The sequence below is a fragment of the Neophocaena asiaeorientalis genome, unplaced genomic scaffold (genome assembly GCF_003031525.2).
Source record: "Neophocaena asiaeorientalis asiaeorientalis breed wild unplaced genomic scaffold, Neophocaena_asiaeorientalis_V1.1 scaffold187, whole genome shotgun sequence".
NCBI lineage: Eukaryota > Metazoa > Chordata > Mammalia > Artiodactyla > Phocoenidae > Neophocaena > Neophocaena asiaeorientalis.
In genome coordinates, this window is record NW_020173109.1 from 1,155,369 (window position 1) to 1,182,744 (window position 27,376).

General features: G+C 38.6%; 1 protein-coding gene across 1 annotated transcript in view; it reads left to right on the top strand.

The window, feature by feature from the left end:
- The window catches only part of CNTNAP5 (contactin associated protein family member 5), an 852,083-nt gene that overhangs the window by 439,150 nt on the left and 385,557 nt on the right, over positions 1-27,376 (top strand). Inside the window, exon 7 of the mRNA XM_024743412.1 lies at positions 3,283-3,423. Coding sequence (XP_024599180.1) covers positions 3,283-3,423 — 141 coding nt within the window. The remainder of the gene's footprint in view (positions 1-3,282; positions 3,424-27,376) is intronic.

The window sequence follows — 27,376 nt, forward strand, 5'->3', positions numbered from 1 at the left end:
AACCCACAGAATGTACAATACCAAAAGTAAACCATAATGTAGGCTCTGGACTTTGGGTGATGATGATGTGTGATTGTAGGCTCACCAGTTGGAAGAAATAAACCACTGGTGGAAGCTGTTGGTAACAGGGGGTCCTGTGCATGTGTAGAGGCAGGGGGTATGTGGGAATCTCTCTACCTTCCTCTCAATTCTGCTGTGAAACTAAAACTGCTCTAACATAATAAAGCTTTTTTTAAAAATAAGCAAAAGTAACAAATAGTCAACTTTATTTTTACCTTATAAATTTGATTTATACAATTACAAAAGGGAAGTGAATCTTTTTAAATCTACATGACTCAAACTGAAAACATTGGAATACTGCAATAAGTCAACAAGGAAGTTATCAGAGCAGTAGTTTTACAAAGTATTTGTGGAATTAACAAGTTCATTTTTTTTTCAGTTTTCCAGAATATTTCTCAAGAGTTATGAGTCATTTTTAAATAGAGTCAAAGATAAAACTCCCAGAGTTTTACTCAGAGACACATTTAGGCATGATCTAAACACTTGGCAAAAGAAGAAAACTAGAGCTCAAATTCATTTACTATTTAAAATATGAGCACATATACTTCAAGACAAATAGTGTGGTTCAATCAGATAATCTATTAATTTCTGATCTATTAATATAATTCAACCCATCAATATATTAAATGTAAAATACCTTGCATTCTGTCACATGAATTTTTGAAAGACCAGTCAATAGGTAAAACCGAGCATTCATTTCTCATTTCAAACAAACAAACAAGAAATAAGCAACTAAATAATTTATGTGTAAATGGGATTAAAGGATATCTAATGTGACGTGGGTTCAGAATCAGTATTCTATGTACTGGGAAATATACAAAAGTACTGTTCCTTTTTGTTTGTTTTTGGCTTTTTTCCAAAGTTCTATACCATAATTCTTATTTATTGTTGTTTAAAAAGTTTTGGCTATATTTTAGAAAGTTTTGATCAGGACAATGAAACAAAAAAATGTATACAATTTGGCTTGAAAAGAGTAAAGTGTTTTAAATAGGTCATCTGATTATTTCTTTGAAAAGTTGTATGAAATTAACTAAAATGTACATTATTTAATATACGAGTATCTGGATAGAGAAAACAATAGGATGTGTATATAATTTACTTGATAAATGTTTAATTAATGAAAACAATTCGTTTACACTGGATTTGAGACATAAGTGATATATAACATTATATTGGTTTCAGATGTATTACATAATGATTTGATATTTGTGTATATTGTAAAATGATCTCCACACTAAATCTATTTAACATCCATTACCACACATAATTACAACGTTTTTTTTCTTGTGTTGAGAATTTTTAAGAGCTATTCCCTTAGTAACTGTCAAATATACAATACAGTATTATTAACTATAATCTCCACGCAGTGCATTACATCTAGTGACTTATTCATTTTATAACTGAAAGCTTGTACTTTTTGACCTTCTTCACCCATTTCGCCCACTCCCCACGCCCCCACCTCTAGCAACCACAAATCTGTTCTCTTTATCTATGAGTTGTTCGCATTTTTGTTTTGTTTTTTAGATTCCATACAGTGGAAGTTTTTAAATGCTTGAAATTCACTGGAATTAAGTTAATGATGAATATGTGAACGAGAGAAATAAAATAATAACCTTAAGTGAAGGACCTTACCAAAAATATTTTGAAAATAGAAAAAGACACTGGGTTCTTGTATAGGAAGATGAAATATTTCAAAAATGTTTATTCTTCTCCAAGTAAATGTGTTTATGGAAATAACAAATTCTCAAAATTCCAACAGATTATTTTAAATAAAATTATTTTGAAATTAAACTTTAAAATTAAAGTAGGCAAAAATATCAAATAATTATCTAGATTAAAACAATGGTAAATAGAAGTGGGCAGCAGGATTAATCACTCTTATCCTATATTACAATGTGTAAAAAAACAATTTTTTTTTTTTTTTTTTGCGGTACGCGGGCCTCTCACTGTTGTGACCTCTCCCGTTGCGGAGCACAGGCTCCGGACACGCAGGCTCAGCGGCCATGGCTCACGGGCCCAGCCACTCCGCGGCATGTGGGATCTTCCCGGACCAGGGCATAAACCCGTGTCCCCTGCATCGGCAGGCGGACTCTCAACCACTGCACCACCAGGGAAGCCCGTAAAGAAACAATTTTTAAAAAATAGTGTGGAACTTATGGGGAAAAAAGTAGACATCTGGAAGTAAGCTTTGCTTTATCTGTAGCTATTCATATGAGGCGAAGACATTCTGATTGGGAGAACAAATCGTCCTGAAATACACTAAGCATTCAAATAGTTTAAATACATGCTAAAGGTAACATTTCAAAGCATTGAAGAAAAACTGGGTTACTCATTAAATAATATTGGGATAAACATGATTAGAGAAAGTATTCTGCTTCTCTTGTATAATAGGAGGAATATTCATACCAAATCAGATTTCTTTTTAAAAGAATATTTCCATTCCAAAAGTAATTTGTAGTAATTTTTACTGGAAAGAAAAGTGGTAGAGAAAACTAGTAACCCATATCCTTCTCAGAGACAACTATCATTAATAGTTCAATGTATTTCTTCAAGTCTAAATTGTAAGCACACGTTTTGTTGTTGACATCATACTTTATACCCAGTTATAACCCCTGAACTTTTCAATCAACATTCCACTCATTTTCCACTTTATAACAAATGTTTACTCAGCACCATTATTAACTAAGTAGGAGTCTATCATATCAATTCTCGATTTTTTCCTCCATTTATTTAAATGTATGGGATATTTTAATTGTTTCCTAATTTTCATCTTTATAAAAGTAATTTGGGAACAACTGTGTTCATAAGGTGTTTTTGGTACAATGCAGAATAAACTAGGTCTGAATAGCGGTATGTTTTGTTTGTCCCTTGGTTTTTCTTTGTACGCTCTCCGATATTTGTATAAGAGATAAATATAAAGATGTTGATTTTCTTTTCTTTTTTCCTCCTTCTGTAAATTATTGTTTTATTTAGTATTAGAAGGGTTCAGAAAGGAAGTAAAACAGTTTTGTAAAATAAGCTCTTAAAAAGCAAGCAATTATAGTTATTTTTACGTGGCCTAATCAGTATCCTTTTAAATGTGTAATCAAGTGGCATCTATAATTATTTGAGCCACTTGGCTCATGCTACAGTTGAATCTTCTGAAATTCACTTGCTTACTTTCCTTTTCCTGTTCGTTCAGAGCTTATAACTAAGAGTTGACTTTTTTTCTTTCTCATAAAGCTTAGTTTTGGAGGAATTCCAGTACCAGGCAAACCTGGGACCTTTTTAAAGAAAAACTTCCACGGATGTATCGAAAACCTTTACTATAATGGAGTAAACATAATTGACCTGGCTAAAAGGCGGAAGCATCAGATCTACACCGTGGTAAGTCAGCATCCTTCTCAGCTTGATGGTTTCTAACACTTTGGGGTAAGTCTTGCTTCCCCCATCCTAACCTTGACCCTTTCTCATAATATGTTTACATTACACTCTTGGAAGTCTTATCAGACTCCCAGGTGAAACTGGAGGTAAAGCAGGGACTGAATTGGTGTGAATTGTTTTGGGGAGAAATAAATACATTAGAGGAACCTACAGGATTCTATCTTCCTGGTTGTGAGCTTGTGCCATCTGTGGGCAGGGTTTGCAGTCTACACTGGACTGACATGAATCTCTTTGGTATCCCTGGGAAATGCAACAATAGAACCACAGATTCTATTAAATTCTACATCTTCGGAATTATATATTTGTCTACTTATTGTTGTTAAAAAATAGGGCATTTTGAAAAAGAGAGGTTACAATTTTGGTATTTTTGAGATTCCCTTTGTACTACTTATTATGCTGGCAAGTTAAAAAAAATTAATTAATTAGTATTTGTCTTTCCCCAATAGATCATGAGTTTCATGAGGACAAGGAACTTTTCTTTTTCACTACTGCATTCACAGTACTGGTGCTTTGCACATAGTAGATGATCAATGGTGTGGACATTTCCAACTATAATTGTGGATTTGTCTATTTCTCTTTCCAGTTCTATCAGTTTTTGCCTCATATATTTTACAGCTCTGTTGTTTGGTACAAACACAGGGTTGATAGTATTGCTATGTGTTGCTAGTAGATGGGCCCTTTTATCATTACATAATGTTCTTCTCAGTTTATGATAATTTTCTTTGCTCTAAATCTACTTAATCTGATATTAATATAACCTTTCTTGCTTTCTTTTGTTATATATTTGATAGATAGATAGAGATAAAAGTATGGAAGAAAAAATATATAAATATATATGCCTATATCATATTTGAAGTGAGTTTATTGTAGACAGTAAATAGTACAGTCATGGTTTTTAATCCACTCTGTCAACCTCTGTTTTTTAATTGGTGCATTTAAACCAGTTACATATAATGTTAAAGTTATTGATGTATTAGAGCTCAAATATATATTTTTGTTTGTTTCTTTTGTCTGTTCTCTCTGTTTTTTATTTTGTTTCTCTACCTTCCTGTGTGTTTCTTGAATGATTTTCAGAACTCTATTTTGATTTATCTTGTGTTTGAATATATCTCTATGTATAGCTTTTGTTAATGGTTTCTTTAGGCATTATATTATAAACATATAATTTATTACAGTTTACTGATATTTCATCAATTTTAGTGAAGTGTAAAAACCTTACATCCCTTTAAGTTCCTTTACCTTTCCCTGTTTATTATATAACTATCTTAATTAACTTTATTATATAATATTCTTAATTATTATTTTCTCCCTATATTTTTAGAATCATATCAGTAATTTTTTTTCAGCTGTTGAAGTTGTTGGTATGTTAGGGCTCAAATGTGTGACAGATTCAACCATCAAACATAATTTAGAAATCTCAAGAGAAAATGTAAAGCATATTGTGTTTACTCATAGTTTTGCTTACTGTTGTTCTTTCTTCCTCCCTGATTTTCCTAGATTCCTTCTTTTGTAATCTCTTTTCTGTTTAAAGAACTTCCATTCTTTTAGGGTGTGTATACTGATGATAAATTCCCTAACTTTTCCTTCATCTTATAATGTCTTGATATCTCTTTCATTCTTGAAGCCTTTGTTCCCTAGACATAAGATTCTGGGTTCATAGTTGTTTTCTTTCAGCACTTGAAAAATGTTGAGCCCCTCAACTGTTTCTGGTGACAAATAAATACACTGTTATTTGATGTTTTCCTCTACAGATAAGATGTAATTTCTTTCTTACTGCTTTCAGTATTTTTTTTTTTTTTTAGTTTTCATAAGTTTGACCATGATGTGTCATGGTGTGGACTTCTTTGGGTTATCTTATTTGGGTTTCACTGAGTTTCTTGAATCTGAGGGATTACATCTTTCACCAAACTTGGGAAATATTCTGCCATTTATTTGAGTATTTTTTCAGCCGTTTTCTTTCTCATCTCCTTCCTGAATTCCAGAGATATGAATGCTTGATCTTTCCTTATAAAATCACAGGTCCCTGTTCCTCTGTTCATCTTTTTCTCAGTCTATGTTGTCTGTTATTCGAATTAGGTAGTTTTTATTGTTAGAGTTTCAAGTTGATTAATTCTTTTTCTTATTCCCTTCCTTTTGTTTTTGTGCACATTCATTATTTTCTCATGTCTGATATTGTATTTTTCAGTTCTAACATTTTCATTTGATTTTTCTTTACATCTTCTATTTCCTTGTTAAATAAGACTTTCTATTTTTTAGTGAGACTTTCTATTTTCTTATTTGTCTCAAATATGCAATTGTTATTTGAAGGATTTTCATTATAATGACTGGTTAAAAATATTTGTCAAATAATTCTAACATCTTTGTCATCTCAGTGTTGGCATCTACTGAATGTCTTTTTTAATTCAATCTGAGATCTTCCTGTTTCTTGGTATAACAAGACATTTTTTACTGTAACCTGAACATTTTAGGTATTATGATGAATCCTATTTAATCCTATGTTTTAGCTGTCTTCCTCTGACACTGTTCCAGTAGGGGAAATGTGGGTTTTGCCTCAGTACTGCTAGGCAGGGGTAGAATCCAGATTTCCCACTAAACCTCCATTGACAAGGGAGACTCCTTGTTACTCCTAGGTGTAGAGGGGTGAGCATTCTGGTCCCCTGATAGCTCTTCATGGATACTCTCTGACTGGGAGGGGTAGGAAAACCTCATTACTCCTCTCTGTGTGACCTCCAGTGACATCACAGCATGTGTGTGTTGGCCGGGGGGGGGACTCTGGTGGTTAAAGTTCTGACTCTCTCAAGCCATCTCTGGCACCCTGCCTGCAAGGAGTGGGTGGGTTCCCTCATTACTGCCTGGTGTGGGGGGAGGTGAACATCAAGACTCCACTAGGCATGTGGTCACCATTGATACTAAGGAGAGAGGCTTGCTATTATGTGACAAGGAATAAAATCCAGGCTCCATACTTGGTCTCTGTTGACACCTCCCTGGCTGGAGGTTTTGGGCACCTTGTTACAGTATGGCTGGATGGTAGTGTGGCCGTAATTTTTTTTTTTTTAAGACTTTTGTTGGCTGGTATAGAGCAATTATTGTCTAAATGTATTCTGCCTTATTCTGTTGTTTCTTTCCTGGACCTTGGATTTGAAAGATGAGGCTTCTAAATGGGGGCTAATATTTTGTCTGCCTCAGTTGGTCTCTCTATGTTGCTGGCTTCTTCAGCAGCAAGTCTAGGATATAGAAGCAAAAGAAAAATCTAGGGAAACCTCCAACGTTGCTCCTTGGGTCTCAAGATTCTAGTATATGCTTGCTTTCTTCTTTCCAACATTTAGAGTCTTCCTAAATTTTCTTTATATATAATGTTCAGGGTTTTTTAGTTGTACTTGGTGGGAGAAATAGAGGAAATCACATTACTCCATCTTCCCAGAAGCAGAAGTCCATTAAACTCACATTATTTTAAAACCTTTCATAAGAGTAGGCCACCCTATCATTGACAGGCAAATACTGATTTTCCTTGCAATCTGGTCATTGGACTATCCGGCAAACTGGAATTTAAGTGACCTTGAGGTCTACTTTTCCCTTGATAAGTTTAACCAGTAATAAATATTTTATGTTTGGGGGTTCTATATGTTAACACATTTTTTTTAAGTAGTTATTGATTTCCAGGGTGTGAAACAGGCTTGCTTGAGGACAATCACACTTGGATTGACGGTTGTAATGTTTTAAAGGGTTGTCCCTGGCTCAGGCTCAAGACTCTTGACGATGTTACCCACATGTACTAAGGTTGTTCATTATCTAATTAAACTAAGCGCTAGCTTGCTAATGATATTTTGCTTGAGTCTAGATAAGGAGACTTGAACCATGGAAAGCATATTCATACCCATCACTCTCCCATATTATTCCCCCAAAATATTTCATAACATACCTGTTTCATTGAACTTAATCTGCTAAAACAGTGGGATCAAACACTACTAGGAGTTTGGCTTAGACTGATGTCATGAATATCAACATACCTGAAAGGCAGGACAGCACTGATTTCATTGTGACAAGAGTTGATGAAACAAATTTAAACCACAAGGAACTGAAGAAAACATTGCTTACTTTCATTGTTCAAAAACTGGGCCTCAAAAGTGTGAGAGCCTGAGCCTTAGATATAAATAACTGCAATTCCTATTGTTACTGGGTCCAAGCTTGTACTGCTCACCACATGATTGGCCAAAAAATCTAGAGACAAGGTGTTGGGGCAAGGAAGTGTGACTTTATTTGGAAAGCCAGCAGAAAGAGAAGATGGTGGCCTCGTGCCCCAAAGAACCATCTTCTCCAAGTTAGAATTCAGGCTTCTCTTATACTAAAATGGGAAGGAGTGTGGCTGGTTGGTACAAACTTCTTGGTGTCAGAATCCTTTGTTTTTGCAGCCATCCACTTAGTTCAGGTCATGATATTCCTGTAACCTTCCAACAAGACAAATGTTATTCTATGTTCTGCAACTTTTTATCTATATTAATGGAAAAGTGTTATAACTTTAAAGCTCAGAGTCTGGAGAATGGGCTATCCTGTATGTTTCAGGCTATGGGCAACATTCTTAACTTGTAGCAAAAGCAATAGAATACAAAGGTTAAAGTAAAAAAAAAAAAAAGATCCAATATGGAGTCAGATTTGTTCTTCTCTATTATACTGTGGCAACATTCATAAAAAAACTCCAAACATACATTACGTGTTAGAAAATATATTAAATGTTAAGATATATTAAATAATAAGTCGCTGAATATACAGAGCAAAAAAGGGGGAAATCAGGGAGAACAAGGAGAAAAGCATGAATTTCTGAATATTGGTGGCCTTCATCATCTCCTTTGTGGAGAGAATCACTAACCACAATTGTAATAAATGTGTCATTGATGTTTAAGCTACTGGAGCACTTACCAAGCTGCCTAAAACCTTGCTACCATACTTTATTCCTCAGAGTTTAATTGGCAGTGTTGTTAATATGAAGCACAAAGAATCCATTTATCACTAATGTACTTGGGGAAAAAAATCTCAGGAAAACTGTTTTACTTTGCATGTAAAGAACCTTTAGTTTTAAGCTTCTCAATTCAAAGGGGGGATAAAACCATTATTTTTCTTCCAAATTGCTTCTATTTCCTTGTTTAGGTGAAAATTCCTATTACTAGAAACACACACACACACACACACACACACACACTCATTTATATACCTAATCTTTTTCCTTTAGGAATTCCATGTGGTTTGCACTGTTAATTACAAGTACAAACTCTTTTATTCCCCTACTCAGGCTTAAAGTTTCCCCAAAGATATGGTACCAGCTACAAAGTCAGCTTAGTTCCAAGTCACTAAACCACAGCTGTGCTAAGTAAGGACTTTTGAGAGGGATGGTGTTTTTGTCCTTTTCCAGTGTTCACAGACTCTCTCACATTTATGGAGTGTGGGGAAGTTCAGAGTTGAGCAGGAGGTTCAAGGAATCCACAAATCAGGCAGCAAGGGTAAGGTGACACCCATCAATTACAAAAGGTGATTCAAGACTTAGAAGCACCAGCCTTGGACTCATCCAGCACAAATCTCTCCAGCAGGCTGCATTTATGCAGCATCCTCATTGCAATTTGTCATTCCTTTCTTGTGGGACCTGCCCACCCCCTGGAGATTTAACATCTGTTCCATGGGGATAATTCAATTTAGTCTTCATAGCTCGATTTGACTACAAGACAACCTTACACATCCCGAGACGCGGTAAAACTAACAGCTTAAAGTAGACATACATAAAAAGTACCTCACTATTCTACCTCAAATCTCCCACCCTATGCTAATACAGCACCATATAACAAACAATCAGAAAATAAATGGCCCATTGAAGTGTGTGTACAGTACCTGTAATGTGGATTATTATATACATAATATAAGAAATATATGCCTTGCTACTTTCCTGAAAATGATTAATTTCATAGCTTCCACTTCATAAGAAATGATGCTTTCTTGGAGCTCTCCTTTCGGAGTGTTGCATCCCCTCTCCCAGAGACAAGGAGAGTAACGTGATTGTCTGGGAGATGGCTTAATTGTAGGTGTTAAAATGATTATTTCTCATTTAAAAGACAGGCATAGGAGAAATGCTCGTATACCTTGACTTTGCCTTCAGTGGGAGGGGAGATAAAGGCAAATGGTCATTAGCAGGACTGTGGTTATAGAATTGGCTTTGGAGCTAATTGACCATGTAAATCTGCTCCTGTGCCTTTGTCTCCAAATAACTGGATGGGTGATGGCTAAAGCATGTATGATGCTACCCCCAACTTCATGGCTGAAATTAATAAACCCTCACCAAATTCATTTCCACTTCGCCTAGAGGGAAACCTCGCAGTCTTCTCAATCCACTGTTCGTGGCAGCACCAACAGTTACATAAGTGTTGATAAATCACTTAGATTCCTAATCTCACTCAACAGCTCACTCAGCTATGGGGCCTTGGGCAATTTACCAAACCTCAGTATCTTCATACATGTAAAATGGGACAATTATAGTCCCTACCTCAACCTGTTATTGTGATGATTAAATATGTGTTTAACACAATGTAAGGTCCACAGTAAGCACCCAATACGTTGGAAGTATTATTAAGGACCATTTCTACCAATCCATTCAATTGAAGTTGGCATGCAAACCAATATTTGTTTGTCATCTTAGGTATATAATCAATGACTCACATAGAGTTTTTGCATTTTATGATCCCAACAAATAATAAAAGTAGATTGGAGACAGCTCAAGTTTTGCCTCCTGAATCTGAAGTTTAGTTTATTCCCACACTGTAGAAATCATGAAGCACGTTTTGGGTAAATATATTGCAAACTTATCGATCTCATTCATCTGAGGAAATTTAATGACTAGCTTTAGTCCAGATTTGGTCAAATGATGGACTCCTTTAACATAAGGCATTTAAGAAAGATGTTGCCCAGTGGACTTGGGTGGAACAGGCGTACTAAGTGGGCTTTTGTGAATGTCATGGTCTTCTGTTTGCATCTCTGCTGCCATGCAACTTGTTGAGTGTGGTTGTTTATTTTTTAAAGCTCTGAAGAAGCCAAGAGATAAGGATAAGTGTACACATGAGAGCACGTACACATTCACATCTGCATATGTACATGTGCCCATGAACATACGCATACATAGTGACAGCAACCTTTGTCTTACCTGCCTGTGACCCAGAAGCTCATGAAAATCTCTCAGAGAAAAATTCCCAATGTCTAGTGAAAACTAATCTCTTCAGCTTATCCCTGGGATCACGTTTCATCTCTGTGAGTATGCTCCGTGATAAATGATGCGTTCCCTTGATGGAGGAATTATTTGAAAAAGCAGCTAACCTATCAAGTCTTCTCTCTTCACATTCCTGCCATTTGAGCAGTCTGACATTCACATCACCTGCTTCTAGGTCGTAAGCTCCTCATACCCTGGAAAAAATTATTTTAAAATTGTTAGCTTCCAGAGAAGTGGCTTTCTTTCTGTCTTTGGGCAAAGTGAAACTAAACAGTTTCAAGGTCATGTGAGGAATAATGTGACAAAGTTAAAAAAAATAACAATGAAATCGTCATCCTCTCTGAAAATGATTCTACCTTAAATCAGTGTTATGACTTTCTTTTCTAAGGTGACTGTTTCTTAGCTCGATCGTTATTTGACGCTATTAAAGAAAACATCTTTAGAATGTTAAAAATATGCATTTCTATGTGTTATGGATGCCATTTGGAATATACAGAAGACCTAACCAGCCAGAGAGAAAAGCACTGTTCTCATCTACACGTATTTCATTTTCAGGTTTTAATTGTATATTTGATATAACATAGACCATATTTTATTGACAATTTTATATCTTGCTTTCCATGGTTAATGTTTTTCTTAAAGTATTTTCTGTGTCTTTAAAATTGTTACTAAACCTTTTAAATCTCTTTACAAATGTAATTTCTACATTAAGTCCATTCACCACAGTTCATTCAAGATTCTACTGCATTAAAGTTTGAATTTTTATTGCCTAAAATAATATTGTGGTTACAAACATAACACTGAAATAATTTTCTGAAATTTAGAATGGATCACCCGAAATGAAGATTGTTGGGTCAGTTATTACACATTTTTGGCTCAATTCATACTGTTGAAGTCTGTACCATTTTCCATACCCACCCACAGTGTAGGAGGGAACCACTCATCCTACCAGTTTTACCTCCTGCTTCCCTGCCATTTGAATATGCAAATGCCTTTTGAAAAATGGGGCTAAATGAAAGTCGAAATCAACTCAGGTGCTGTCCTTCTCTGCAAAACTTCCAACTAATGAGCTGAGCATGTTCCTTTTATGCTTTTTTCCCCCATAATAATGACCATGACTGTCCCTTCATTTGAAGACATCTTCTTTCAAGAACTCTGTTAGAGACAATGCCACAAATCACCATGGTAATGCCAGAAGGGCAGTAAATGGAGGGATGACAGATGGACCCCAGTCATATTAGTTCCTCTGTCCTGAAATATCTGTGAGAGGTAGGCAGGGGCAGACGTTATTATCCACACTTTCTGCTAAAAGATACTTTATGCTCAGGACTGGAGAAAGTCAATGATATGGAGTCAGTGGCCATGTCATTCACAGCCTTCTTCCCTTTCTGTTGGAAAGAACTACACCATCAGCTTTTATTCATTTTTATTATACCGCTATTTTTTCCTAGGGTCCTGAATGACTTTCATGTCAAACTGAAAAAAAAAAAAGGGAAATTTGGGCAGATGTGTGAATAGAACCACTTACCTGGGAATTGGAGATGATCTATCAGGTCTTCCAGAAACGGCCCCTTGTGGTTTGCTAATTGCCAAATACACCTCTCTTGAGTATCTCTTGCAATGTTAGGAACTTTGGGCCAAATCCTTGCCTTTGGCAAGAGGAAGAAAGAGTGTCTGGGAGGAGCCTATCTCCTTATACCAAGATGGCTATGATCTTGGCAGGAGCTCCTACTCATCACATGGCTCTCAGCATGTCCGGTCTCTGGCACTGGCTGTCAAGCTCTTCCTCCTGAGCTTAAGGAGATGGCTGAGAGTTCTGTGTAGGGATTAAGTACCTCCCCAGAAACTCTGCAGCCAGTGGCTCTTGTATTCCTGCAAGACAGATGGCAAAGTTCCTGCTTGGGTTTTGAATCCTTTATAATCATCTCCTTACATCTATAGGTTGATTTCCCAGTTTCTGACCATTGCTTCTTTTCTAGCCAGGCCCAGAATATTTACTCTTTCTGGAATTCACTCTGTGCATCTCCTCCTCTATGCTTTGCCTTTTCATTCTGTGTTTCTCCCATACTCGCTGAGCTGCTTTTCTCCATCACTCTGTTGGTTCAGCCACAAACTCACCATCTTTCTCCAAGCTCACAAGTAGGGCCAACATCTTAAACCAGGGTGATACTCAACATGTTTCACTGACTCTCAGAAGTGGAGCAGGGTCCTGGAACCCCCAGGCTGTGTGGACAATAGACTCTTGAGTTGCTGCGGGGAGGCCCAGGGGAACTGGAAGCCAAGCAGGCAATCCTACATTCCAGGGAGAGACTTAAGGGTTCTGCGGCTAAATAGCCAAAATTAGGAAGTTTCAAAGTTATAAAATTGGAACCACCAGTAGGGTGTACTAGTGTGATGTCCCTGTCTTGCCTGTGTTAACTTCACTAGATTGTCTGTGGCTTCCTGGAGCACAGGGCTAGGAAGAAGCATGGGGCCAGGTCCAGACTGGGTAGAAGAAGATGCTATGATTCCTAAGAAGAATTCGTCATGGGATTGGGAAAGGAGTAGTATGGAATCTGCTCTGTGTACTGGCCCTGTCCAGGCACATTCATGATCCCACCTTCTCCCCAGAACATCTTTCAAACTCTCAGGTCCCTTATGCTTTCCTTGCTGTGAACCTCACACTTATACAACTTAGCACTTGATTCATCACCATCCTCAAAATACAGTTATTGAGGATCTGCTATATTCAGAGAAAGTGAGCCTGCCTTCAACGGGTGGGAAACTTTTTTTAAATTAATTTTTATTGGAGTATAGTTGCTTTACAATGTTGTGTTAGTTTCTGCTGTATAGCAAAGTGAGTCAGCTATACGTATACATATATGCCCTCTTTTTTGGATTTCCTTCCCATTTAGGTCACCACAGAGCATTGAGTAGAGTTCCCTGTGCTATACAGTAGGTTCTCATTAGTTATCTATTTTATACATAGTAGTGTATATATGTCAATCCCCATCTCTCAGTTCATCCAACCCTCCCTTCCCCCTTTGGTATCCATAAGTTTGTTCTCTACATCTGTGTCTCTATTTCTACTTTGCAAATAAGTTCATCTGTATCATTTTTCTAGATTCCACATAAGGGATGGGAAACGTTTAACCCCTGTCTGCCCCCAGCATGCACACAGTGGGTACCAGGTCACCATTTCAGAACTCAGAATCCAAACCTGATGCACTTACCTAGGACAGGTCCTCATACCTGCTCTTTGCTCTCCTGGCTGTCATTTTGATTGTCACCCTTCCTTGCTCATTTCCCTTTTTGGTTTGATACTTTTTGTTTGTTTTACCACCTTGAGGCCTCTCAGTAATCCTGCTTCTCCATTTGTTTTTACAGTCATCTCTTTTCTTTTATTGTACTTTTTAAAAATTTGTTATTGATTTACAATGTTATGTTAACTTCTGTTGTACAGCAAAGTGATTCAGTCATACATACATATACATTCTTTTTTAACATTCTTTTCCATTATGGTTTATCACAGCATGTTGAATATAGTTCCCTGTGCTATACAGTAGGACCTTGTTTACCCGTTCTCTATATAATAGCTTGTATCTGCTAATCCCAGACTTCCACTCCATCCCTCCCCCTATGGTCTTCTGCTTTCTGACTTTGACTAGATACCCTGTCCTCCACCTGCAAGACCCACAGTGCTTCTGACGGCCATACCCTCAGCCACTGCACACTATTGGACAGACTCAAACCTAGTTTACAAGAGTTAAGAAGAAAAAAATGATAGAGTTAGCAGTCAGGAAAATCTTCATGAAGGTGATGAAAGGATAGGAACTTGCTGTGAGCTTTGAAGAAAAAGACACCTCTTAGAAAATTCCAAGTTCTTAGGAAGGGAGGACCAGCCAGATCGTGGTATATGCACCAGCTCCAGGTGGGGGCATGCTATTACTCGGAAACAGTGTATTTTATTCTAGCCTAGCTCTTTGCAAGAGTTTTTCCTATCACTCTAAGTATTGTGTAAGTTTCACAAAATAAGCATATTTTTTCTGTGTCACTTATAGTGTTGAACACTTGATGGTCAGGAAATGTACATAGAGGAAGGCACTCTGTATTGAAGAGAATATGATCTCTGAAGACAGTGAGAATAAATCCCCGCATTAACATGTAATATCTATAGACTCTGAACAAAGTTACTTAATCTCTCCATGCTGCAGTGTCTTCAACTACAAGGTAGAAATCATCATACCTACATCACATATGTACCTTGACTCCTGGGATAATGTAGGCATTGAATCACTAAGAGCTACTAATATCATCATAATGGTTTTTATTGTCCTACTTTACTCACCATTTCTCATTGTATATTCCCTGTGAAGACCATAGTCCTGTGATTATGTCTATCCTGTTACATAAATGGCCTTCTACGAGTACAACCCTAAAGATTTTAGATAAGTGATTATTCATACTTCAGGGGGCTCACACCCTTTAAGCAGATAAAGAAAGCTATAAACACATCTTATTTTGCATAACATTTTGGAGGCATATAGACACTCCTGAAGTCTGTCCATGGGCAGCAGGTCAAGAGCTTAGCTCCAGATTAGGAGAATCATAGATAAAATTAAACTTTTTCTCTGTCTTTTTACGTTCCCAGTGGTCTTACATACATGTCCCTTGTTGAATCACCAGGGCCCTGAATAAGTAGGGGACTGACACTGTATCTGTTCCTTGTGGGACAGTGGGGCTAGCTTCTTAGAAATGCTTCACCTTTGGTCACAGGATTTAGAAGACACCTCTATCTGTCAAGGTCCGTGTTGTCTGAAAGGAAAAAATTAGTAGCTAGTAGAAAGTGGTTAACTACTAAACTGGATAAAAGATGACAGTAAGGGGTCCAGAAATAACGAGTGTGAAAAATCACGTACTTCATCTAGGCTGAGAGGGTGGACAGAGAAGGAAGTGGGGGACAGGAGAGCTCCCCCTGACCACCTCGCAGGCTGAGATCCTGACCTTTCGTTACCAGGGTAGCCTGCAGCCTGCAGATGGCCAAGAAGTTTGTCAGAGAGAGCCACCTGTGGAAGCTGCCACCAGTGGGGGACGTGTGGGCTGGAGCTCACCTGTGCAGCACTGACTCACCATCCAGTAGGACAGGAACCCAGACAAGTGCCTGCTAAACGCCATGGCCCTGCAATGGCTCTCTAGCGCCATCTACCAACCAAGCCTAGACATAAGAGAAGTGCTTACAGGGTACAAACTCCAGGGACACAAGCAGGGCGGCTTTGCAGCTGATAACTGGTGTGGATGTGGATAACTGTCACCGTCTCTCATCTCTTTCCCTCCTTTTAAGATCTAGGTTAAAAATGAGAGGCCCTACTACATATTTGAACTGCCGTAGTCAGTGTGTGCTTGTGTACTTGGTTCAATGTATATGTGTGTGTGTATACACATGTATGCCTCTGCACCTACACACACACACACACACACACACACACACACACACACATTTTCTTTTCTTTAGATACAAAAAGATAAACACTAAGTGCTTTTGAAATATTTTTGTCTTTTTTCTTTACAGTTTTGAGAAAGAGATAGGATCTTTACTTTGGGGGTAAAAACAAAGTACCCTTAAAACACACACACAGGGCTTCCCTGGTGGCGCAGTGGTTGGGAGTCTGCCTGCCGATGCGGGGGACGCGGGTTCGTGCCCCGGTCTGGGAGGATCCCGCGTGCCGCGGAGCGGCTGGGCCCGTGGGCCATGGCTGCTGGGCCTGCGCGTCCGGAGCCTGTGCTCCGCGACGGGAGAGGCCACAGCAGTGAGAGGCCCGCGTACCGCAAAGAAAAAAAAAAAAACACACACACACACACACACACACACACACACACACAAAAGTGTGCAACTAGGGACTTCCCTGATGGTCCAGTGGCCAAGACTCCACGCCCCCAATGCAAGGGGCCTGGGTTCGATCACTGACCAGGGAACTAGATCCCATGTGCTGCAATTAAAGATCCCACATGCCACAACGAAGATCTCGCATACTGTGACTAAGACCTGGGGCAGCCAAATAATAAATAAATAACTATTTTTTAAAAAGTGTGCAACTAGCCCAAATTTTGACAGAATGATAATTCTTGGTCCTGTCCAAAGAGACAATTTGTTGTGCTCATGACTGTTGCCCACAAAAAATAAAATAGAAGGGAAAAATAAGAAAAAAGAGACAAAAAAAAGAAAAGAAAAGAAAATGAGAGGCCCTAGATGTCAGGAAGAAGGAGTTGGGAAGACAAATAGGAGAGGCACGCACGTTCACGGTTTCTGACTCCACAGCATAGGCTTACACCATAATAGCCTGTCTCACAAGTGTATGAAGTACTGCAAAACCTCAAATACAGGTCCAGGCTCTTGTGAGCATTTATTTAACTTTGTCATTACATGTTTGCTAATAGAGAATACTGAAACCACAACTATTCTCTTTTATGGGTCTACACAATTTAAAAAGCATCTCTCATATTCAAAAAGTTTAGAACATTCTGTAGGTAGAATTGCACTTGAAGTACCCAAAAAATTTACCCCTCAGATGAGAATTTGCCATGCTCCGATTCTCACAAAAATGTCTCATATTTCACCTAAAGGTTTTCTTATGTTGTTTACTCTTCTCCTTTGAAATTGTTTTATTTCCCCACGTTTCTGTCTACATTTTCTCTAACATCTTAGTTCAACGCATCACTCCACTCCTAAGTCAGCCCATGGGGTTATCCATTATGCCCCATGCTGACCGGTTGTTATTCAGTTTTCTCCCTGATGCTGTAACAAGATCCAAAATTTGCCTTGCTTTTACCCAAGGAAGCAAGTCTTCTGAAGAACATTCGGATTTGTCCTCATGGCATCAATACAATGCAGTAGCTAAACTCTTTCAAAAATAATGATAATTTAAAAATGCAGAATAAAAGATTGACTAAGACTTTATGAAAGCAACTCTGAGATCAAGAACAAAGCTAAAGGGACGCATGTAACATACAGAAGCCGCATGTGATGTGTCTGATAGAAATCTCGTGCCTGATAAGATTTGAGGGTGAAGATATGCCCTCAAAGCCACCATTTACTTCAGTTATACACGCCACATGGTAGAGGCTTATAAGCACACTACGTTTGTGTAATACAATGCAAGAACCACAACGGAGGCTCTGAGGATGGATCATTCAATGCCAGCTTCCTAACGTGAATGCAAGATCAGGCAGCCCCAGAACACGCCCTTAGTGTTCTAGGTAGGCTTTGTGTGAATGTGCTTCACTCTACGTGCATAGGCAAATATAATACTGTATCCTGGAACAACAGCAAAAACCTATCCTGCATTTTTCCAGGAAACTAGAAAGCATGTGGATTTTATCAGATTTTGAATTCAGTGTGATGACTGGCAAAAACCATTAAGACAGTTGAAGCATTTTTTGTGTATATGTTTGTCTTTACCCATAAAATTAAGTGTTTACAACCTGGGTTTGTCAATTTATGGCATGTGTATTAAATTTCAGTGCTTTGTGACCCAGATATCCCTGCAGCCCTCATAGACTGTACAGAAAGTAGTGGGTCCCCAAGTTTCCTAAGAGTTGTGAGATAATTAGGTCTGACACTGCTCTGGGAAAGCACAGCCCTCTCACCAGGGTAACTAAATAACCAACATGTGAACCAGCAAGTATCTTGACAACAATGTTTAATTTTCATTTTTAGTTAAAAAATAATGTTGCAGATGTAAACTATTATATATAGAATGGATAAACAGCAAGGTCCTACTGTATAGCACAGGGAACTATATTGAATATCCTGTAATAAATGATAATGGAAAAGAATATGAAAAAGAATTTTTAAAATGTTTACAGATTATAGGGAATTTGTAAAACACAGAAAAGTAGAAAGAAAAAAAATCACCTGACTTCTCATCAACAAAGGCAACCATCAATACTATGCCAACCAAGATTTTCCAGTCTTTTCTTTTAAGGAATATTCTTTTGTGTAACTTCTTTTCTTCCTTGTTATCCATATACTCTATAATAAAAACAATAACTTGTTGAGCATTTATTATGTGCCAGATTTTTCATAGTTATCTATTTTAATTCTTGAAATAACCCTATGAAGTGGATTTTTTGTGGTTTCATTTTACAAATGTGAAAAATATTAAAGCAACTTGCCTAAGATATATAATCAGTAAGTGATAGAACCTGGTCTCTATCCCTGGTCTTTCTGATATCCAATCCGTGCTCAACTGCTGTGATATGTTTTTTGCACATTTTATATCCCTCTTTCATTACTGAGTTTCTAAATTTTAACTAAAATAAACTTACATCTTGAAAATGGTGATCAACACATGTTGAATAAGTGCATGGATTTTTTATAAGAAGAAAAAGGAGTGATTTGAATTCCTATTGAGGAATTTAGCACACGACAGATGGTAGGTGCTTAATATCTGTTGGACGTTATGTTTTGATGATTATAACCAAGGTAAACTTGCAGGGTCTGATTATCAGTGAGGAAGAACATTTCTCTTTTCAACACTGGAGCATCTTCTGAAGAGAGGCTGATCCTCTCCATACCTAATGACCTTCACAGATAATTAAAAGATCCTAGTACCATCTCACTGTTAGATGCCTAGAGATAGAAAATTAGAAGATGATCTTTGGGATGCCTCCCTCTGCTGATGGTTTCTATTTCCCTGGATCTGGCGGAAGTGGCATGGCCTGATTAGAAAGAGCACCATGTGAGTCATAAGATGTAGCTTCCCCATCCAATTGGGTCACTAGGTAGCTGGGTAAATTTCACAATTAACTTATTCTCCCTGGTGCTGTCTACAACTGAGACACATCCTCTAGATAATCTCTAACATACCTTTCAACTCAAAGGCTTCATTAGAACGAATTATTTAAAATCTCTCTATCACTGTCTTAGTTTGCAATGGCTTCTGTGACAAAATATCGCAGACTGGGTGGCATGGACTAAACAATAGAAATTCCTAAACAACAATTCTTAAACCGCTTAAACAAAAGTTCCAGAGGCTAGAAATCCAAGACATCAAGGTGTTTTCAGGCTTGGTTTCTCCCGAGGCCTTTCTCCTTGGCTTGCAGGTGGCTGTCTTTTGGCTGTGTCCTTACATGGTCTTTCCCCTATGGGTACACATAGCTGATGTCTCTCTGTGTGTCTAAATTTTTTCCTCTTATAGAGGCACCAGTCAGATTGGCTTGGGGCCTACCTTAATGGCCTGATTTTAATTTAATTGTTTCTTTAATAACCCTATCCCCAAACACGGTGCCATTCTGAGGTACAGGGGTTAGGGCTTCAATATAGGAATTCTGGGGAAATACAATTCAGCCCAAACCAATCACTTAAAATTTTATTATCTGGAGGCCACTTAAAGTGCTTGACTGCTATTATGAAAACACCTCCACACCCTACCATACAAAACAAAAACACAGGGCCTGCAGCCTCATGACGTAGTTAGGGACCCTGACCCCTCTTACTCTGTGGCTTTCATCTTGAGGGTCCCAATAGGCTTATGGAACTGAGGTATCATGGCTGCATACAAAGCTGCAGAAATGAGGAAGACAGGGAGATCAAAGGAACAGCCCTGCCAGCTGGATCAGCTCCCACTCAATGCTCCCGCCATGACTGGCCTAATGGGCCAGACTTAGACACCTGGCCACACATACCTGCAGAAGCAAAGAAATGTAGTCACCTGGTTGAGCACATTATTGCCTCAAATAAATTATAGAGTTCTACTATACAGAAAGGCAGAGAATGGGGAGATTTTGAGTATATAACTAGAAATCTCTACCAAAATTTCTTTGAACAATATATGGGTGTCCTCATGTAAGACATGGTACAATTTCTATTTTAGTGTCCAGGTTGGAAAGCACAATTCAACCATCACCATTTTAATGATGCTCTAGAGTTGCATTGTCCAATACGGTACCTGTGTGTGGCTAGGGGTACTTGAAATGTGGCTAGACCAGATTGCGATGTACTGTAATGACAATGATTTTAATATCAGGTTTAAATAATATTTGTATGTATTGACTTAAATAACCCAATATTCAAAGTTAAATTAAGTTCATCTCTTTCATTTCACTTTTTTAATAAAGTACCAGAAAATTTTTAATTGCATATGTGGCTCCCATGATATTTCTGTTGGACAGTGTTGATCTAGTATATCTTCACCCCAAATAGAAGTATTCTAATGGCAGCCTTTTTTGAAAAAACTACTTTTATTTGGAAAAAACTTTTAATGTTTATCTAGAGATTAACAGCAGTAATCAGAATTAGAAATGTTTTTTTCCCCATTTTATAAGTCATTATTAATGAAATTGAGAAGCTGACTTTTGTAGTATACTCATTATTGAGCAGGAAATTTGCTTAGTTTTACAGGCCAGTTAGTGGTACTTGCCCTTCATGCACACTTGCTACTTTTCCAATCTGTGCCCAAGAATCAAGAAGCCCATATTATGTTTTCAGAGCTAAGAACATTCGTTCCTCCCTGAAGTAAATTTAATATAAAAAAGCACCATACACATTCACGTAGAGTGGAAAGATGTTTTGTGTGAGGGCTAAGTAAAGTTATTTGGAGAAGTAAGTTTACTCAAAAGGAAAATGTACACACACACACACACCACCACCTTCCTTATTATCATAATGACTTGTTACCTATTTGAAAAGATACATGCACCTCAATAGCCAAGACAGGGAAACAATGTAAATGTCCATTGACAGACGAATGGATAAAGAAGATATGGTCTATCTATCTATCTTATATCTATATATACATATGCACACAACAGAACATTACTCAACCATAAAAAGAATGAAATAATGCCATTTGCAGCTATATGGATGGACCTAGATATTATTATACTAAGTGAAGTAAGTCAGAAAGAAGAAGACAAATACCATATGATATCACTTATATGTGGAATCTAAAATATGATACAAATGAACTTATCTATGAAGGAGAAACAGGCTCACAGACATAGAGAACAGACTTGTGGTTGTCGAGGGGGAGGGGAAGTGGGGGAGGGATGGATTGGGAGTTTGGGATTAGCAGATGCAAACTATTATATATAGAGTGGATAAACAACAAGGTCCTATGAGAATGATACTCAATATCCTGTAATAAACCAAAATGGAAAAGAAAAAAAAAAATGACTCGTTACCTTTGCCTCCTTGAGTGTAATAAGCACAGGACAAAAACTTGCAGTAGCGGGGACAAGCAGTTCCGAAATTATGCAGAAATAGAGACCATTTGAAAAATAATAGTCATTGGGTTTCATATCCAGCTGCTTCTAACCCTACTTGGATTAACTGCTGTTATTTCTTTCTCTCAATAATCCCTGCAAATGCCCTTGATAGCAGTTCTAATCCTGAATAGGGTTGTCTTGAAAGCTTTCAAATAAAATAATATTTGGGAACTATATCTCTAAAATTTACATTACAAATTTGTACTTCATTTTAAGTACATTGGAAATAGAGAAAAATTTAACTATGTAAATCAAAATCAACATGATTCCATCACTCAGAGAGAGCCACTATTTAGCAAATTAATCTCTGTTCTGTAGTTACATATTTATATAGGTATATTTTATCTGATTCATATGTGTAAATTTGTATTCTGTTCATTTCATTTGGTATTGTATTATAAGTGACTCTCATGTTTACCGTAAACATTGTTATTAGCGGCAGCAAAATAGTGTGTCAAATGGATATACCGTAATTTACTTAACTATTCCTTTAATTTTAGATCCAGGTTTGTATTATTATAAATAATGGTGCTTAGTGTATAAATCTCAGTCCAATTTCAGATTATTTCCTGAAAATAGATTTCTAGAAGTGAAAGTAAAGTGTCAAAAAGGATTATTCGTATTCCTAAACTTCTTGATTCATATTTCCAAATAGCTTTGCACAATATTTAGAAACAGAAATGAGAGTGTTCAGAATAAAGTTATGACTTTATCTTGTGCCTGAAAACTAAGAGGTTATCAGTTGAACCACGGGTCTATTTTTCATTCCCTTCTGCTCCCCCATTCCCAAGGATTTCCTCCGGGTTTCACCTCTGGTTGAAAATCATCACTATTTGGCAAAGCCAGAAACTCAGGTGGGGATATTCACCTTTGACACATAGGACATAAGCACAAAACACAGGACCTGAAACAGAGACACACACAGTCAGAGAGGCAAAACTGGATCCACAGCCAAGGAGCTGAAGCAAGGAGGTAGCAGGCTTAGGATGGCAAAAGAGTCAAGGCAAGAGTCTATGAGAATGAAGACCATATGGGGCTCTAAGTGGGTCGCTGTTTACTGGTGCCGGCAGGCAGCCAGCTCTTGGGAGGTCAGAGGATAGGGCCATGCGGGGGACCACCTGCCAGCCTGCCCATGCCCTTTGGCCATAAGTGGGGCATTCTTTCTGATACCAAGCAGGACCTTGTGAGGCTCCTGAGCACAAAAGCCTTTCTGGGTCCCCTGTTTATTGATTACAGGAAATAGGTTTCATTCAGCCTCCATGACCTTCCTTGAGTTCCAAAGGGCAGGTTCAAACAGTTGCTAATCAGGGAAGAGAGGGGATGCAGAGACAAGGGAGGAGCAGGCAAGAAACAATAGTGCAGCCTTGGGGCAGGATCCTGGTTCCCCCTTAAGGGATACACATAACAATATCTTTGAGCTGTTCTGCAGATACTAAACCCCCCCACCCCCGCCAGCTGGGAGAAATGAACTGTATGTTGCCCACAAGCACCTAGACCCCAGACCAGTTGGAACCAGAAATTTGATGATGCCGACTCCCAATGACCTCACCACAAGCCAATCAGAAGAATGTCCACAAGCTGACCACACTCTGCTCCTTGAACCATTACTATAAAGCTCCTCACTACCCCCTTCAGGCTGGAACACACAGTTTTGAGGGCATTAGCCTGCTGTGGCCCCCTTGCCTGGCAGAGCAATAAAGCTATTCTTTCCTACTTCACCCAAAACTCTGTCTCTGAGATTTAATTCGGTGTCAGGGTACAGAGGCCAGATTTGGCTTCACTTCCAATATTAAAACTGCTTCTTTCTTGGGTGTCCCTTACATGAAACCACAAGGAACATGATCTTCATCATTTAAGACCTCCTTTGGCAGAAAGAAAACATTGCCTGTGTTTACTATTGCCATGCCCATCTTCCCAGGGCTGTTCTCTGTTTTCTTTCCTTCTGCTTCAATTCAGCTCCCATCCTCACTCCTTCCTATTTATCCTCCCAAGCTCAGATGAAAAGGGACTTCATAAAGCCCTGCTACATGCTGACCCAGAAACATAGACTTATCTCTCAGTGCGCCCTATCGCAGGTGTGATAACATGTCCTACGGCCTTCATTCTAATGCAATGCAAGCTCCAGGTGGGCAAGGCCTGAGCCTGCCTGTCTCCTGGGTTGTGTCCTTGTCACTGGGACCAAGCCTGGATCATTTGAGCAGCTTAATAAATATCTGTTGAACAAACAAACAAACAAAATGAAGGAATCTATCTTCCCCCAAATGTGGAAAAGAGCCTTCATTCGGTCACCTGCTCCCCTGAGTGTGTGAAATCACAAAGATAGCTTTAGCTCCCAGGGCTGCCTTCCCCTACACTTGCTGAGAGCATGCCAGTCAGTCCTGGTAGTTTTCAGACAAATCGAATTAGAAATGGTTGTACTCATTTGGAAAATCAAGAACTGGCTTTGAAATCTTTCCACACATATTAGATTGAATCAAGATCGTTTCCCCCCCAGCTCATAAATGCTTGATTGGCTTTGCTTGATGCCTTGTGATGGAAACACAGCCTTTCATTGCTAGCTCTATGTTTTACTCACCAGCGTGTTGTGATGTCTGGATTATGATTAAAAACAATAAAAACAAAACAAACACACATAATGAAAATGCTTGGTAAATAACAGCTCAGCACAGTAAACGTTGGAAGTGCTTTAGGAAACTCTAAAACCATCAAGGTAAGCAGAACTTCAAGCTAGGTCTGCCATATTCCCTTGAGGTCTTAAAAATTGATTTTCTGGTATAGCAGGTCAGCCATACATGACTTATCATCTCTTTTCAGGACCCCAGGAAGGGATGAGCTGGGACTTGGCTGTGACAACATTTGAGGAGTCCCAGTGAGAGCAGACTGGCCACTTACCCTACACCTCCCTTGCTCACCCATGTATTCCTTGCTTTAGCTTCTACCTTAGTCCCCAGACTCAATTCAGACTCATACTACTTTTGGTCCAGGTCTATTCCTAGCCTACCTCCACCAGGTCTTTTTCAACAGACAAAGAATGGTCCACTATTTATTTTATTTTATATATTTTTAAAATTTATTTTGTTGAAGTATAGTTGATTTCCAATGTTGTGTTAGTTTCTGGTGTACAGCAAAGTGACTCAGTTATACATGTATATAATAGTTTGCATCTGCTAATCCCAAACTCCCAGTCCATCCCTCCTCCAACTCCCTCCCCCTTGGCAACCACAGGTCAGTGAGTCTGTTTCTGTTTCGTAGATAAATTCATTCATGTCCTATTTTAGATTCCACATATAAGTGATATCATATGGTATTTGTCTTTCTCTTTCTGATTTACTTCACTTAGTGTGATAATCTCTAGGTCCACCCATGTCATTGCAAATGGCACTGTTTCATAGAATGTCCACTCTTTAAATCCCTTTTATTTTTCTTTCTCTTTTTCTGTGTGGGCAGATGGAGAGTTCTCAGATGACAGACAGCTGGGTGCCCTGGGTGTCAGAGGACCGGGGTCTCAGATCTGGCAGCTCAATTTCTGGTTTGTGCCACCCTTCCTGCTAATGCCAATCGGCACTGCCACCCCACCCCACATCAGAGGTACAGTGAGGGGATGGGCTCTTCCCTTTTGGGGGAGTGAACTGCAACTGTGCTTGCGTGTGCCTGGAGTCTGTAGGCTGCCAGGAGGCACAGGGCTCTGGGGCAGTTTTCCCCCACCCTCCTAGGGAGCCAATCAGACTGTCTGCCAAAGTCCAAGACCATAGCATCCCAAATGCATCAATTCCATTGCACATCCTGGTGGCCAGTAGGTCCTCAGGGCTTGGCTCCTCTCTTATCTCTGTCCTACTCTTCCCAGGGCACTCAAGCCCAGAGCAGGGTCTTACTGCTCAGCTGGTGAGCAGTGTTTGCTGGGTGAAATAAAGTACCAGAAGAAGAGAGTCAGGAAGTGTTGGCAAATGACCTGATTGAGTTAGAGGCCAATGACATTGCCTTCTCCTCACATGCGTTTTATCTATAACTTCTGTATTTTCAGATTATAATTTAAAGCAGAGCAGAGGATAACTTTCTGGTGCCTTCTGCAAAAGACCTAACTGGCTTGAATCGCTATCCCAGGCAGTAGTAGGTGTCTTTGTAGTGAAGCGAGTCCAGAAGGAACGCACTTGCCAAACGAAAATAACTAGACAAAGATGGCACACATCTTCTCTGGTCAAAGTTTGACTGCTGGAGAATGCCCACCAATGAGAAATGTCTATTAGCAATTCATCAGTGATTGGCCCCTTTATCTATAACCTATGCTCTATGCAGCCAATACAAGATCAGCAAGTAAGTCACAATTTTGAAAGAGAGTGGATTCTTGCCATAGAGATAAGGCAAAAGCAAAGCCCAAGTAGAAATTTAGGCATGGTTAGCTTTTGCTGTTAAGGTCTAAAATTTGCCATGTATATCCATAGCCTCAACTGAAATAAGCAAAGGATTATGTTCAATCCTAAAGCTGTGAAATAGGCACTAATTCAGTCATTTTTTAAATGTCTTTCTTCTCAGTCTTATTAGTTCCTTGTTTTAGCCTAGTCAATTTTGGCATTTTTGTCTTTACACTATCTGAGACCTGGCTAAAATACCAGGTGTCCAATGAACAAGTGGTGATAGATTCCATGTTTAGGAATCTTTGACAAACACAGAGATCATTAGATCACTGTGTAATACATTTCTATCTGTTCCATCTACCATATACCCACATTTAGACCATGATGATGTTTCCCCCATTGTAAGCAGAACAGCATCTTCTAAAGTTGGTCCCTCTGTACATGTGATAAGCCCTGTCTGTGACAGTTTATCTGATCCATTCCATAGTCACATAACACAGACTTAAGTGGTACTAAGTTCTCTCTGTCAGATCCTCCTTACCCATGAGACACTAGGAGACCACAGTAATTATGCTATTACTCTAAGATCTTCTTTTGGATGAGTTCCCCCACCATGGAGGAAAGATTTTAGTTGGATGCCTTTTACTGGATTTCAGTCAGCATTTGACAAGCTTCTGATATGGTGGCAGAATGACCTGGATACATTTGGAAGGAGGCTGCAGCTGAGAACCTGTGTTTTCTCTCATTGTTTTCCTCTGATTTTCCTTGCACTGCCCTTGGACCAGCACCCAGCTACGTGGCTTACATATAATTTCTCCCATTTTATTATCTCCAAGAAAGTTTCAACCACCTTAATTCCCGATACATTTCCACATTAACCTAGCATTCTCTTTGTATTTTAGGATGCTGTTTCTGGAGAGGTGGGCAGGAGGAGGAATAGTCAATCAGGTAGCTGTTATACCCTGGTAAACATGTTTTTTATTTGGGCTTCCCTTTTAAAAATATGGACCAGTATCATCTTCTGCTTACTTGCTTTAAATTATATATATATATATAT